The 16,436-nt window shown below is 39.4% G+C and overlaps 1 protein-coding gene and 1 long non-coding RNA gene across 4 annotated transcripts in view; one reads left to right on the top strand and one right to left on the bottom strand.

Annotated features, from left to right (window-relative positions):
- Positions 1-16,436, top strand: part of LOC128778835 (uncharacterized) — a 56,172-nt gene that overhangs the window by 20,065 nt on the left and 19,671 nt on the right. The gene's annotated exons all lie outside the window — the stretch shown is intronic.
- Positions 8,284-16,436, bottom strand: part of LOC109255311 (membrane cofactor protein-like) — a 30,946-nt gene continuing 22,793 nt past the window's right edge. For all 3 annotated transcript variants that reach the window (XM_019429931.2, XM_019429922.2, XM_019429940.2), the window contains 4 exons: positions 15,274-15,321; positions 9,414-9,464; positions 8,864-8,899; positions 8,284-8,366 (listed from right to left, as the gene is read on the bottom strand). In XM_019429931.2, coding sequence (XP_019285476.2) covers positions 8,305-8,366; positions 8,864-8,899; positions 9,414-9,464; positions 15,274-15,321 — 197 coding nt within the window. In that variant the 3' untranslated portion in view covers positions 8,284-8,304. The remainder of the gene's footprint in view (positions 8,367-8,863; positions 8,900-9,413; positions 9,465-15,273; positions 15,322-16,436) is intronic.

Raw genomic sequence — 16,436 nt, 5'->3', positions numbered from 1 at the left:
ACCACAAATGGCAGTAGGTAGAACTCCTGGAAATGCTGAACCCTGGCCCCACCTGGGACCTAGGGAATCAGAATCTGCATTTCAAAAAGACTTACTACACACGAAATTGAAGCGCAGTCCCATGGGGTCCTACACCAGGAATTCTCCAATAACGAACATCGATTACAAATGGAAGAGGTGTTTTCCTGGGAGCCTTTTCAGGTGGTGCTGGGTGACCAGTTGACCAGTCATTTTCCCAAACACCATAACTAAGTGTCATCTAAACAATGGTGGTTTCCAGATTCTCACTGAAGCCACCAGCCCTAAGCACCAGGATGGCAGAGCTCTTGCTTGATTTCCATAGATCGGCACAAGGCTTGCCACGGCCACAGAAAATGGTTCAAGTTTTTAAAAGCTGCGTAAGGGAGATAAATGATGTTAACGTAAGTAGCTTATGCGAACATCAGTTTTATTACCCAGATGCAAATGTTCTTGGGGTAGCAAGTCAGGAATCAGAGTGGGGAACTTCCTCCAGGTGATCTATACTTGTGGCGGCTTGTTTACCTTCAGGTTCAGATGTGAGAGGGAAGGAAAATGTTATTGACTACAGACCCCAGTACTGGGTTTCTCCCATATTTAAGCAACAAGGGACAGAGTTAAGCCCTTTTAGAATGGTAATTTCACAGAAGGAAAGCAGAAAAGACCTAGTTAATACTGGATACAACATGAAATTAAAAACGGCTTCTGGGAATCACCGCAATGGTCAGAGCCTCTGAACGATGACAAAGTTGGAAGGACTTTGGGACTGTCAATGCCCGGGAAGGCCACAGGAGGGCAGCAGTGCCCCGTCATGCAAAGGCTGACCGTTTCAGTTTAGTGCAACCTTTTTTTTTAAAATTTTTTATGTTTATTTATTTTTAAGAATGAGAGAGACAGAGCATGAGCAGGAGAGGGGCAGAGAGTAGGAGACACAGAATCCAAAGCAGGCTCCAAGCTCCAAGCTGTCAGCACGAAGCCTGACATGGGGCTCAAACTCACGGAACATGAGATCATGACCTGAGCCAAAGTGGGACGCCTAACAGACTGAGCCACCCAGGCGCCCCATAGTGTCACCTTTTCTGAAATGAACCTGAAAATGATGAAAGCAACCATGCGTAAGGGGGGAGGAAATGCATGGACACTCAATTTTTAACATCTTTCTGGAAGTCAGTAGACTATGTTAAATCCTGCTCTTAAATAAAAATATGCAAATTTGTAAAAAGATCTAAGAAAGTGCATTCTTGGTTAAAATTAAGTTTAGCTGTCAGACATTATTAAGTTTTCAAATACCAGAGCGGTTGTTTCTTTAAAGCTAGAGTATTCTGTAACAATGCAAATTCGGATTTGTGCCCATCCTCTCTCTCTTCAGCATAGTTTGAGAAGACTTTTGGTAGTCACCTTTTCACCTTAAAAGCTCCCCTGGTTACCAAAAAAAAACCAAAAAACAAAAAAACCAAAAACCAAAAACAACAACAAAAAAACTTCCTTGTATATTTTATGCCAATTTAAAAAATATGCTACACTCTCAATCTAAAGCCATATAGAATTTAGTAAGTTATTTTCTATATTTATAAACAACCTAACTTTCATCCAGAACTGTTATCAGAAAGATTGCCTCTGTTTATTTCAAACCACAAAAAGTCTTGTTTTGTTAACCAGGCAATAACATTTTAAGTTTCAAACTGTATTGTGATGTAATATGCTCAATTAAAACAAACAGCATTTTGTAAATATAAGGCTTTACGTCCTGTTTTTATTAGTTTATATGTAGAAATGGGCTATGGAGCTTGAGAATCACTAATGCAGAGGTTCTAAACCATAGCTGCATTATTAGAATCGCTTGAGAAACTTAGAAAAAATATCAATGCCAAAGCATCATCCCAGATCAATGATATGAGAAACTTATGGGGGGTGGGACCCAGGCATCAGCAAAACTCCCCAGGCTATTCTAATGTGCAGCCGTGATACAAAAAATACCGAGGTCTGATCTCAGACATGTAGCAATCTGATTTAATTCGAATCTGCAAAAAAGACCAAGAAAATTTTTTGTGTAAACAAAAGCAAACCCTGTTATTACACAAGTCAAACTTTCTACTTTCATCATTGGGGCTTGGGTTTGTAAGCACTTAATCATATCCACTCACTGACGTGATGTGGAAGGTATATCTGCCACCAGATACAGGCATATAGACACCCAGTTAACTCAAGGTTCAGTAACATCACAAAGGCTCTAAGACCTGGGCCAGTTGGGAGAAGCTTCACGGAACAGGCAGTAGGAGCTGAGCCTTGGGGAAGATGTCCAGGACCCGGCCAGGACTAGAAGTGCTACAGGCGACAGTGAACCGGGAACACAGCCCAGCACGTGGGGCAGACGGTCCGCTCGACGGACAATAGGTTCTTTGAAGAAGTGGAGCAGAAGTCTTCGGAAGGCAAGTTGGGATTTAATTGTAGAAGGCTTCAGGGTGCCTGCGAGAAACCTTGCACTTGACGCCGTGCACCTGGGACTGAACACCTCTGAGCAGGAGAGGCCCAGGACGGGCTGGGCGAGGAGCCTGGACACATTCAAGGCTCTGCAATGTGAGGGGCTGCAGTGGAACGTGTACAGAAGTCGGGCCAAGTACAAGCATGCTCTGCTCTGAGCTAAAACACACTGGAAATGAACGCATCGTCACAAACGAAAACTCTCCCAATCTTGGATTTTATTTTTCACAACACTTGAAGATCCCATTTTCAAAATATGAACAATAAAGACCCCCCCCCCCACATGGGACTTCTCATCTCACTGCAAATACATTCTTCCGGTTTTAGCAACCTTTCACATATGCTGCTTTCCACGTCATTAGAGAAACTTTTCATTTTATCCCATATATATAAATGTATATAATGGCATATATAATTGCCATTATTTGAAAAACAAAATTTAGATTTACCTATCGAGAGCAATTTTGTATAAATATACAAAATAAAAAAAATAAATTTGAAGCAGAAACTAGTATAAAAGTCTGTTTTGGAAAAACAACGTAACAATAACATAACAATTTTTTTGGAAAATAGCATAACAATCTTTGGTTGCAAAAGAGTCAACTGGGCTTGTTAAAAATCAACAGTACAGCCATCTCTTGTTCCTGAGCAAGTGCTACATCCCTGAAAAGTATGTGCAAATGGGTATAGTAAAACTTCATCTCTGTACTTAATTCAAAATTCCTGTTTCTTTCTGCTCAAGCGGATCTTCCCGAAGTACCTCACGATCCCTCAGGAAGGGGACACTTACAGTGCATCATAAACATGCTTTATCCGTAAACCAATACTTGTAAAACATGATTCCCAATCATGTCCTTCTCAAGGCAGCGTTTCTTTGGCCTAACTTATGCTACTAACTATGAAAGTGCAAAACAAAATTTGTAAAACCGTAATCTGAATGTGAGCGGCCGTCCCTCCTCTCTGCCCAGTGGTTTGTTTGAAAGAGACCCTGCCTGATGTGAGGACTCAGCGAGGTCACGGTCTGTTCCACCCCAGCATCCGGTGCTAGCACAGCTGTTTGCTTTTTTTGGTTCCTTTGTTCCACTGACAGCAGATACTGTTTCCTTTCCTGAAATGCATGGCTTAATTTTTACTGTGCATTTAGCAGATATGGTAAGATGCACATAAAAACTAAGATTCCGAGGGCACCTGGGTGGCTCAGTCCGTTAAGCTCAGGTCATGATCTTGCGGTTTGTGGGTTCAAGCCCTGTGTCAGCCTCTCTGCTTTCAGCAAGGAGTCTATTTTGGATTCTCTGTCCCCCTCTCTCTGCCCCTTCCCCGTTCATTCTCTCTCTCTCTCTCTCTCTCTCTCTCTCAAAAGTAAGTAACAGTAAAAAAAAACAAAAAAAAAACACCACTAAGATTCTGATACAACCTGAGGTTATTGGAGATGTTCCTGCCAAACTCACTACTTTTTTTTTAAATTTTTTTTTTTAACGTTTATTTATTTTTGAGACAGAGAGAGACAGAGTATGAACGGGGGAGGGGCAGAGAAAGAGGGAGACAGAATCGGAAGCAGGCTCCAGGCTCTGAGCCATCAGCCCAGAGCCCGACACGGGGCTTGAACTCACGGACCTCGGGATCGTGACCCGGGCCGAAGTCGGACGCTTAACCGACTGAGCCACGCAGGCGCCCCAAAACTCACTACTCTTATATGACATTGTTTAAAGTAAGACATGTCCTTATTCAAGTACGGGGAGAAAATCACCCATTGCTGGAATTTAGAGTGGAATCTAACTTTCTTAAAGAGCGAAATCCTCTTCGAGAAGACTACAGGCCACAGGTTCACTCTGCCCCCGCCCAGCACTGCTACGAGTGTGAGAGCTCTCTAACGTACAGAAGTTTCTGACTGATTCTGAATTCCTAACTGATTTCTCACTGGTATTGTTGTTTGAAAAAGTGAAGAACAAAGGCCATAAACTTTATAGCTTCCTTCGGTCACCAAGATATTATAAATAGCTAAAAAGTATATAGAATTCTACCCTATTTACTTTGAGTATTTCTCAATAATATTCTTAGTTCAGGAAGTCAAACTTGTTCACATTCCCAGTTTTCAGTGTTCTTGTTTCTAATGTTTAAGGGCTGAGGTAGAATATATATATATTTGTAAATGCATTTAACACCCAACCATATATAAAACACATTTTAGAGTTGTTGAAAGAATGAATCTTAAGACTTGGCATTACTCTGTGAACAAAAGAGACTTTAAAATAACTTTCTTTTTTTTTTCTTTTTTTTTTAACATTTATTTATTTTTGAGACAGGGAGAGACAGAGCATGAACAGGGGAGGGTCAGAGAGAGGGAGACACAGAATCTGAAACAGGCTCCAGGCTCTGAGCTGTCGGCACAGAGCCCGACGCGGGGCTCGAACTCACGGACCGCAAGATCATGACCTGAGCCGAAGTTGGCCGCTTAACCGATTGAGCCACCCAGGCGTCCCTAAAATAACTTTCTTTACAAATGCAATGTAATTTATTTTGGACGATAGTTCCCTAGATATGGAGATTTAGTTTAAAAATTATTTCCCCATCTAAATACTCCCAGGGGTATTGTACAGAGTTGCCTTATAAATACAAGTGTTATTTAAGGGAAAACAGGCCAGATGTTCATACCCAAATGCATACACCATTCAAAGCAGCATCAAAGGGTGGTGATTACACTCAAACCGCATTGAAATGTCAGCCTTATGGCTTAATGGTTGCATCGTGAGAGTACAAGCACTAGAGAACAGCTTCTGTAGATCTTAAGATTTTAATTGTATCGAAAGATAAAGTGATGCCCTCATTCGTAGAAACCACTTGGTACATCTGCTCTGCCTCAGTGGTTGATCTATTCCAGTAAGTGGTATATTCACCTCTAACCTCTGTTTCACTAAAAGGCAAGGTATACAGATAGCATAATTTAGTACAGGAGTTAAATCCAGAGACCTAGTAGGAAAATGGACAACTAAAAACATATATTTGTAGTAGCAAGAGACCCTGATCTAGGAAATAAATGATTCTTTTCAATATAATTTCACTTGTCGGGGTGCCTGGGTGGCTCAGTAGGTTAAGCGTCAGACTTCGGCTCAGGTTATGATCTCAGGGTTCGTGAATTTGAACCCCACGTTAAGCTCTGTGCTGACAGCTCGGAGCTTGGAGCCTGCTTCGGATTCTGTGTCTCTCTCTCTGCCCCTTCTCTGCTCATGCTTTGTCTCTCCATCTCTCTCAAAGATAAACATAAAAAAAAGAACCGTCTCTTTACTTGTTACTGTACTGCTGACCAGCAGGGCCTGGCTATCAAGGGATGTGTCATGTGAGTTGCAGCCACAAAAGCTGTGTTGCCAGATGTGTGTATGAGGTCCTTTCTCAGAGACACCGACAATCTGGGGCAGGATAGGCGAGTTCAAGGATGGTGCCTGCCCACCAGTCTCCCCAGTTTCTGGGCGGGGGGGGGGATTGCCTTGGGCTCACCGACATGTGTTTAATTAGAAGCCCGTTCCTCAGGCCATAGCTATGCAGATAAGCTAAAAGGCGAGTCACAGAAAGACCGGGATGATTTCAGTTGGCCACCTCTGTGCTATGTCCTGGGTAGGGCGGCCAGTTAACAACTGTTTCTCCATTTATTCCAGTCCTACGTGACCTGCCAACATAAGCCCTGAGGGCCACCAGACAGGTGCACAAGCTCCTTTTCGGGAGGTACCGGCGATGTGGAGCACGGCAGAGGGAGGGTGAAAGGTCGCTCCGGCTCTCCAAGGTCTGTGGAGAGGACTGCGGCCAGACTTGGGTCTAGGTAGAAGCCTGTCACCTCAGGCCTCAGCTACACAGATAAGCTAATAGGCCTCTTTCCCAGAAAGACTGGGGGTGCATTTCAGACTGCTGTGTCTGTGCTGTACCCTGGAGGGTTGGCCAAAGTAAAACCACATGAGCACTTTAAGAACTGTTTCTCGGTTGGCTGTAGCCTTGTGGACATAGGCCCCACTGGCTTTCAGAGCCAGATGTTTTGTGGACCCATCTCTGGGGTGCAGGCCTTAAAAGCTGGGGTGCCAGACGTGGGGTTCAAACATTTGGCTTCCCAGGAAGAAGCTCAGAGTTGTGAGCTTCCATCTAACTGGGTTGCCACACTGGGGGAGGAGTTTACGGTGAGACACTATCTCCTACTCATTTTTGATGTGGGTTTGTTTGTTTGTCTTCTTTTTCTTTTTCAAGTAGGCTCCACACCCAATGTGGGGCTTGAACTCATGACCCTGAGACCAAGAGTCACATGCTCCACTGACTGAGCCAGCCAGGCACCCCTTGATGTGGTTTTGTATCCACCCAACGGAGATTTAGTTTTCAGATCTCCTTCAGAGAGAAACTGTTCCGAACGTGGCTATAGACGTCGCGTGTCGGACAGGAGGTGAGTTCAGGGGATCCTCTCACGTTGCCATCTTGAACCAGAGGCTCAGCTTACAAGACCCATTACTTGGTAGCTAAAGAGATTTCGATTAACACTTTGAAGGAAGCAGCATATTGATGCAGAGAATTTAAACAAAAAGGGAAAGTGAGGAGCAAAAAGCTATCTTGTTTTGCTCTCTGCACAAAGCTTTTTGAGACTTGTAAGAATATTCTACTGACAATATTTCCTACTCACGCTATGTGTATGTGTAATTTAAAAAATGTATGCTAGTGATTGACAAATCAAATATGCACATCAAGTGTCCTACAAATAGAAGATTGAAGATTCAAGTGGAGACACTGTGATTTAAAAAAGATAACCAATAACATAAAAGAGTTTGAGCTCGTTATGTGTAGAGAATGTATTTTTATTACATGCCCTAAACCAGATGACTAGTATAAAGGCAAAATATATCATAAAACCATGAATACCAAAAGTCTTAAAATTATTAGGTTTGCTGTGAAAGTCATTTCCAAAACTACAAGGAAAGAAAATTATTGAAAATCAATAAAAATCAAATTTCAAAGTACCTAACCTTAGTCTATGCTCCAGGATTTATTCTAAGTCTTTCACAACATTGAAAAGTATTTCATTAAAATTTAAGTTTGATGTTTAAAAACCCTATTCTCCCTAGAAGACACGTACTTGTACACTTTTTTTTCTATTATAAGTTCCTCCCCCACATTTTTCATTTTTATAGACGAAAACAAAAATAAGGGTAATGAGGTGCCTTGTAAATCTTACCCCTCAGTAATGTTAAGTTTAACCCCAACAGTTTTACTGCAACCTAGTAAATTGAGAGAACAAAAGAGGGAAATCAAACACTGCTGCTTTTCACTCCCCGGTTTAACAAGTGTAAGTAACAGCTCTAAAGGAAAAGAAATCAAACTGGGTATTCGAAAGAGACACCTGCACAGCTTCTAACAATTCCCTAACTTCTCCGGACAAATGGAAACTTTCATCATAAAGACTCCACTGAATACAACTGTCCGAGTCTCCACAGTGAACTGTTCTAAGTTTCATCTTGGCCCCTGGTCCAATTTAGGAAATAGGGGGAAGGTGGGTGGGGAAGGCCCCGTAACAGTCCATGATTTGCTATAGAACTTAGGTCTCAAGTCCCACAGAAATTTTTCGTGAAGTCATAACAGACAAAGCAAGTCTGCGCAGGTCGCTCTGGCCGCCGGGACAGGAAAAGCAGCCTAAAATATTGTTAGTAAACAGATGCGACTGGCAGGGCACACTGATGCGGGCTCAGCTTAGGGAGAGATGGCACAGGCACAGGTGCAAATGCTGCGCGCACGTAGGTGAGGAGTGAGAAGGACCGGAAGTTGGAAGAAATGTCCTTTAATTTACCCTTTCTTTCTTTGAAGACATCTGTACAGGCAGGTGCAAAGTACTCCAAGGCCGACAACTACAAGAAACCAGGAAACAAAGGACATGTAACTGAGAGCTAATTGCCAAGATTCAAACTGTAGCAGCAGAAGTAAGTAAGTGTTGGTTACATTTCAGTGGTCAGAAAATGCTACTTCATTTAAGCACATATATATTCATATTCCGTCTAGACTCTTCACTATCAGAAGTTCGTGAACAGTCCACAGTAAGTCAGGGAAGAATCCTTGCTTAGTTTAGAAAAGTACCCAAAGCATATTTGGGACGCAGAGTCATGACTAATCGTCCTGAAGACACATGGAGTATTTAGGTTTGTTACTAAGTGGACAAGTGGAATATAAAAGAATATACATTCACCAGCAAAACGTGTAGTATCATATACAAGGTCAGACTGTTCTAGACTGCTGTACTTCATTTCAAGCTATAAAAACCACAGAAACTGAAAAGTCACTTAAAAAATAATGCACTTCCTCGCAATACTATTTTGATTTAAGTGGCATTGAAGTTTGGGCTACTTACGGAGAGTAAGAATAATCACAGCAATGATACCTGCATCTGGGAAAACATGAAAACAGTTTGAAGATCATTGAGCGCACAAGGGTCCCAGAGAGTAGTCGCATTTAACCTTGCTCGGATCATACACTACATCGATACACGACAGCAAAGAAAGAGGTCCTCAGTGTAGTTTTAGCACGACTGCTAGTGTGTCCAGATCGTTCTGATCACAGAGCCCTTGGACTCTGATCCCACATCCAGGGTCCACCTTGTAAGACTCTTCAGAGGAACCTCACTTTTCATTGTTTTGTGCTGTCGTTGCCATATCAGGTTATTTAGTAAAGCTTCTTGGGCGCTTAGAATTCCCTAGATGGGAGGAAATTACCTACATGTGTCTACACATAAGTAACCACTTATGTTTATCATGTTATCTGGACTACTAAAATCCCTATCAATGTCAAATTTTGTGAAACTTGGTTCCCTCCTTAACTACAAATAATTGGAACGTGATAGCTATTTCTATATAGTACTCCGAGGTTTCATAAGGAAGAGTAATTAATAGCCAAAATAATACCTAATTCCTCCAGTTCTTCAAATAATGCTGATTCATTGGGCTCAGGATAGCCTGGGGGGCAAAATGGAAAAAAAGAAGGAAGACTAAACCTTAAAGATCCATAAATTCACTGGTTTTCATTTTTTGCTTTTGTATGAAACTGCTAATAATTTCATTTTCCTTATATATTAATGTTTCTTAATAAAAATATCATAAGTTATAAATTTATATTTGATGTCACCAACAATCTTCTTCCTGTACATTGGTGTTTCCTGTGACAAGATTCTGCAGTATGGCAAGCAAATTTATCACCACCGCATCCTCAAAATTAGCCTGAATTCAACATGAGTCTACTTAAAATTAAAAGATAGAGGACGACTTTAAAACAATTTAGAAGTTGATCAGGAATCAACATAATAAAAGCCATTTATGAAAAACCCATAGCCAACATCATATTTAAGACTGCAAGTTTTTCCTTTAAGATCAGGAACAGGACAGGGTGCTTATGTTTGTCACTTCTATTCAACATAAATACTGCAAGTTCATATTAGAGCAATTAGGTAAAAAAAATAAAATAAAAAGCATCCAAATTGGGAAGAAATAAGATGATCTCTGTTCACACATGACATGATCTTTTACATAGAAAACTCTAAAGATCACACACACACACACACACACACACACACACACACACCTAGTACAACCAATAAATGAATTCAGTTAAGTTGCAGGATACAAAATCAACATGCAAAAATCAATTGTGTTTTGGGGCGCCTGGGTGGCTCAGTCGGTTGAGCATCCAACTTCAGCTCAGGTCATGATCTCACACTCTGCAGGTTCGAGCCCTGTGTCAGGCTCTGTGCTGACAGCTCAGAGCCTGGAGCTGCTTTGGATTCTGTGTCTCCCCCTCTGTCTGCCCCTCCCCTGCTCATGCTCTGTCTCTCTCTGTCTCAAAAATAAATAAAAACATTAAAAAAAAATAAAAGTTGATGGGGAGTGGGAGGGAGGGGTGGGCGGGTGATGGGTATTGAGGAGGGCACTTGTTGGGATGAGCACTGGGTGTTTTATGGAAACCAACTTGACAATAAATTTCATATTAAAAAAATAATAATAAAAAATAAAATAAATTTAAAAAATCAATTTTGTTTCTACACACTAACAGCAATGTAAAAAGGAAATTAAGAAAACAATTCCATTTACAATTGAATGAAAAGGAGCTACCCTGTGACCTGCCAATTGCACTACTAGATATTTATCCAGATCATAAAAAATCCTGATTCAAAGGGGCACACGCACCCCGATGTTTATAGAAGCACTATTGACAATAAAGAAATTATGGAAAGATGCCCATTGACTGATGAATAGATAAAGGAGATAAGGAATATATTTAAAATGGAATATTACTCAGTGATTAAAAACAATGACATCCTGCCCTTTGCAACAATGTGGATGGAACTAGAACGAATACATTCAATACGTGCAAAGCGAAATAAGTCCGTTGGAGAAAGACAAATATATTATTTCACTCATATGTGGAATTTAAGAAGCAAAACAGATGAACATAGGGGAAGAGAAGGAAAAGTAAGAGAAAAACAGAGAGGGAGGCAAACCATAAGAGACCCTTTTTAAAAAATGTTTGTTTGTTTATTTTTCTAAAAATAATTTATTGTCAAGTTAGCTAACATACAGCACATACAGTGTGTGCTCTTGGTTTGGGGAGTAGATTCTCATGATTTCTTGCTTACATACAACACCCAGTGCTCATCTTAACAAGTGCCCTCTTTAATGCCCATTACCCATTTCCCCCTCCCTCCTGCCTCCCCCTTCAACCCTCAGTTTGTTCTCTGTATGTAACAGTCTCTTATGGTTTGCCTCCCTCTCTCTTTGTAACTATTTTTTCCCCTTCCTTTCCCCCATGGTCTTCTGTGAAGTTCCTCAAGTTCCACGTATGAGTGAAAACATATGGTATCTGTATTTCTCTGACTGACTTATTTCACTTAGCATAATACCTTCCAGTTCCATCCATGTAGTTGCAAATGGCCAGATTTCATTCTTTCTCATTGCCAAGTAGTAATCCACTGTATCTATAAACCACATCTTCTTTATCCATTCGTCAGTTGATAGACAGTCAACAATTTGGCTACTGTTGATAGTGCTGCTATAAGGAGACTCTTAAATACAGAGAACAAACAGGATTGCTGGAGGGGTGGTTGGTGGCAGAATGGTCTAAACGGGTGATGGGCACTAAGGAAGGCACTTGATGGGATGAGCACTAGGTGTATATGTAAGTGATGAATCACTAAATTCTATTCCTGAAACCGTAATTACACTATAGTTAACTAACTTGGATTTAAATAAAGTTCTAAAAAAATAATAAAAGACTTCGGAATAAACTTCACAAAGGAAGTAAAAGATTTGTACACTGAAAACTATAAAACACCGCAGTAAGAAATTTAAAAAGACATAAGTAAATGGAAAGAAATCCTGTGTTCGTGGATTGGAGGACCTAATAAAGTTAAGATGCCAATGTGATATGAAGCAACCTACAGATGGAGTGCAACCCACCAAAAGCCTAATGATGCTCTTTGCAGAAATAGAAAAATCCATTTGAAAATTCATATGGAATCTCAAGGCACGAGGAATAGTTAAAGCAATCATGAAAAGAGAGAGCAAAGTTGGAAGGACTTGTACTTCCTGATTTCAAAACTTACTACAAGTACAATAATCAGAACAGAATGGCACTGGCATAAAGACAGGTGTACAGGGCACCTGGGTGGCTCAGTCAGGTAAGCATCTGACCCTTGATTTTAGCTCATGTCATGATCTCATGGTTTGTGAGTTCAAGCTCCATGTCAGACTCTGAGCTGATGTCATGAAGCCTGCTTGGGATTTTCTCTCCCCCTTTGTCTCTGCCCTTCCCCTGCTCTCTCTCTTTCAAAAGTAAATAAACATTAAAAAAAAAAAAAAGACAGACATACAGACCACGGGAATAGAAGAGAGGCCACAAAATAAACCTTTGCATATATAGTAAAATAATTCTCTACGAGGGTGCTATCAAAATTCAATAGGGAAAGAGCCAACTTCTCACAAATGGTTTTGAAAACTGGATATCCACATACACAAAAGGATGAATTTTAACTCTTGCCCTACAACAAACACAAAAATTAATTCAAAATCGATCAAAGACCCTAAATATCTAAAACCATAAAACTCTTAGAAGAAAATAAGAGTTCAGGCTTCATGATGTTGGATCTGGTAATGTTTTATTGAATGTGACACCAAAAGCATAGGCAACAAAAGGAAAAACCAAACAAATTAGACTACATTAAAGCTAAAAACTTTTGTGTACCAAAGGACACTAACAATAGAGTGAAGAAACAACCCACAGAATGGGAAAAAAAAATCTGAAAATCATATATCTAATAAGGGATTGATATCCAAAATATAAAATGAGCTCCTAAAACTCAAAAACAAGACAGAAAAACAACCCATCAAAAATGGACAAAGTACTTGAATAGACATTTCTCCAAAGAAGATATACAAATGGCCATTAAGCACACAAGAAGATGCTCAACACATTATTTATTGTTAAGGAAATGTAAGTAAAAACCACAATATACCTCATGTATATTACCTAACATATATTATGATGGTTATTACCAAAAAGCAGAAAATAATACGTGTTGATAGAGGTCAAGAAATTGAAACTTTTTCAAATTAAAACAAAAAGAAAAGAAATTTAAATTTTTTTTTTTTATGAGAGAGAGAGAGCACAGGCAATAGAGGTAGACAATCCCAAGCAGGCTCCATACCCAGTGTGGAGCCTGACACGGGGCTGATCTCATGATACTGAGATCATAACGTGAACCGAAACCAAGAGTTGGACGCTTAACCGAGCGAGTCACCTAGGCACCCCACGAAATCAGAACTTTTGTTGCTGATGGGAATGTAAAATGGTATAGCCACTATGAAAGACAGTATGGTTGTTCGTCGAAAAAGTAAACACCGAATTGTCATATAACCAGCAATTCTCCTAGATATATAGCACCCCAAAATTGCAAACAGGGGCCCCAAATTAAAACTTTTCAATTGTTAAGTTCACAATTGAAAGTAGGACTCAAACACTTAAAAGCCAATATTCAGAGATACATTATTCAGAGTAGCCAAAATGTGGAAAAAACCCAAGCAAGTGACTTCAACAGATGAATGAACAAACAAAATGTACAAAACAATGGAATATTATTCAGCCATAGACAGGAATGAAGTTCTGATACATGCTGCAAGGTGGATGAACCTTGAAAACATTATGCTACATGAAATAAGGCAGAAATGATTCCACTTCTATGAAGTAGCTCGACTAGTCAAATTTATAAAGACAGAAAACAGAATGGTTACCAGGGATGGGGGGGGGGGCGGGGGCGGATTGAGAGTTATTGTTTAATGTGTATAAGGTTTCAATTTGAGATGATGAAAAAGTTTGGGGGATAGTGCTGGTTACAAACAATGTGGATGCACTTTATGCCACTGAAATGCACACTGAAAATGGTTAAAACAGTAATAAAATATAATACAAGTTTATCTAGAAAAACTAATATACAGAATAGTCTAAATGTTGCTAAAAAGGAAGTGTTATGCCAGATATTAAAACAAATTATAGTGGGGCACCTGGATGGCTCAGCTCAGGTCACGACATCATGGTTCGCAGGTTCAAGCCCCACGTCGGGCTCCGTGCGGTCAGTGAGGAGACTGCTTGGGATTCTCTCTCTCTCCCTCTCTCTCTGCCCCTCCTCTGCTCTGCTCTCGCTCTCTCCCTCTCAAAATAAATAAACTTAAATAAAAATTTTTAAAAACCCAAAACATATCATAGTATTATAGTGGGGGAAAAAATGACTCAGTGCTGTTACAAGAATGGCCAGAGTTCAAGGAAACATAAAGATGACTGGAAAACAGTTGGAGAGAGGACAACTTCTTCAACAGATGTTACTATTTCACCGTTACAAGGGGGTGGGTAGAGTGGAGAGGAGACCTATCTCACTCCATTTGTCAGAATGAATTTCAGATGCACCAATGATTTAAATGCAAAGAATACAGTCAGAACACAGGGTTGAAATGTTTATAAAGTTTTAGCATGGGAAAAGCCTAAAGCTTTTATAAGACAGACAAAACACACACAGCCATTAGGGAGAAGATCGATACGTCCATCAGTCCATCTACTTATTGATGTAAAATTTCTATACATGTAAAAGACCACTAACAGAATAGTCAAATAAATAAATACGGTATACATTTCAAAGTCATCATCGGAAAGAATGGCAATAAATCTAAATACAACCCCACTATAAGACATTCAATGGGAAAAGGGCAAGTTTTGAAAAATTACATACAAGATGATGTCAATTTTGTTTAAGATAAAAGAAAAAATGCCCAACTATATGTATCTAAGGATGTATCTAAAGACTAAAGTAAAGTAATTCTTTACTCTGTATACTTTCACAATGTTTGAAAATTTATAAAAATATATCATCCATTTACCACTCATGTAACAAAATGTTACAAAAAGCCATCTATAACCAATAGTACACCATAAAAATCTTGAAAGAAAACTGACCAGTGAAAATAAGGCCCCAAAGCCCCTGAAAAAATGTTCACTTCGTATTAAAAGTGTTTTAACTTATAATGAACTCTCATAAATCAACAAGAAAAATATTTTAGAAATCTAATTTTTAAAAAATGAGCAAAGGGCCTGGATAAATCAAAGTGGGGCAAAAAAGTTCAAATTCTTTGATGATAAGTAAAGAAATGCAAATTAGAACAAGACACAACGTGGCACTCATCACCTTATAAAGTTGTTAACTATATAAACAGGAGAAAATTACTGAACCTGGATACTTTGAAACTGGAGGTTTGGTTGGATGAGTAGGCTTGAAACCTGGAAAAGTAAATTGGATACAATTCACTAGCCTTATCAACACAAAATTATGGATTTAATTTTGAATTATTTTCAAAAAAGACTCATTATTTCTCAAAATGAAAAATACAAATACTTTCCAAAGTTTGCAATTCTACTTCTGGGAATGTAGTCTAACGTATATTTGCACAAGTTCATAAGCATGTATGACTAAGAATGTTCCCTACAACTTTGTATTTTATATGGAAATCCTAGAAGTTGACTAATAGTAAATCATAAAAATAATGTGTTCAGAGTAAACACACATATCTTTAAAAAAAAATACCATCCAAGTCGTATCATACTACGTAAGAAGGTGTACCTTTTTCTCTTCTGCCTTGTATTTCTTGGACTTAAAAAATATTTGCACATTTAGATCTGCTTTAACACCATTATCTGTTGCTGGTCCTTTTGATATAGTCTTTCTTTGACTGATGAAAAAAAAAATGATTGACAATCCCATGGAGAGTTTTGATTTTGATTTTTTAAAAAGGATCCCTGTAGTTTCTCTTCTTTATAAGCTTTTTCTTACAATTTTTCTTCTAAAAACTAAACCGTATCAGTGTTTTATAAGTCTATGAAATGCTTATGGTTCAACTCTTTCAAAAGAGCGTATCAACAAACATAGGATATACCACAGTGCATGTACTCACTAGGATCATGTAAGTAAATACGGATGGTTCATGGAGTATAAATTTCATATGCAATCTTAATAAATCAGTCCACCAAAAAGCCATTTTCTTTCCCCCCCAAACCTCATAGCCCTCAACTAAAGCACACAAGGAGGGTATCAGGTACCAGGTTTACAGGAATTATTTAAAAAATATATTCTAATTACCGTATTAACATGCATAATTCCACAAATCCTTTAAAATACTATGGCCATAGGAAATATACAAACAAATTAAAAGCTATTAATCATGATCTGTTTGAGTTCAACACTTTCAAAAAACAGGAAGCTAAAGTCCACAGAAATGAGGTTACTTGAGTAAGCTGAGCCAAACTAGGACCTTAGTGAGGTTGCCCAGGATAATGTTCTTCCCACTATTCCTGTTGTCTCTTGCTTCTGATGGAAAGAGAGGCCAAAGATAGGAGCA

Source organism: Panthera pardus, unplaced genomic scaffold, assembly GCF_024362965.1.
Source record: "Panthera pardus isolate Hobbes unplaced genomic scaffold, ASM2436296v1 HiC_scaffold_21, whole genome shotgun sequence".
NCBI lineage: Eukaryota > Metazoa > Chordata > Mammalia > Carnivora > Felidae > Panthera > Panthera pardus.
This window is presented reverse-complemented; position numbering and strand designations above follow the sequence as displayed.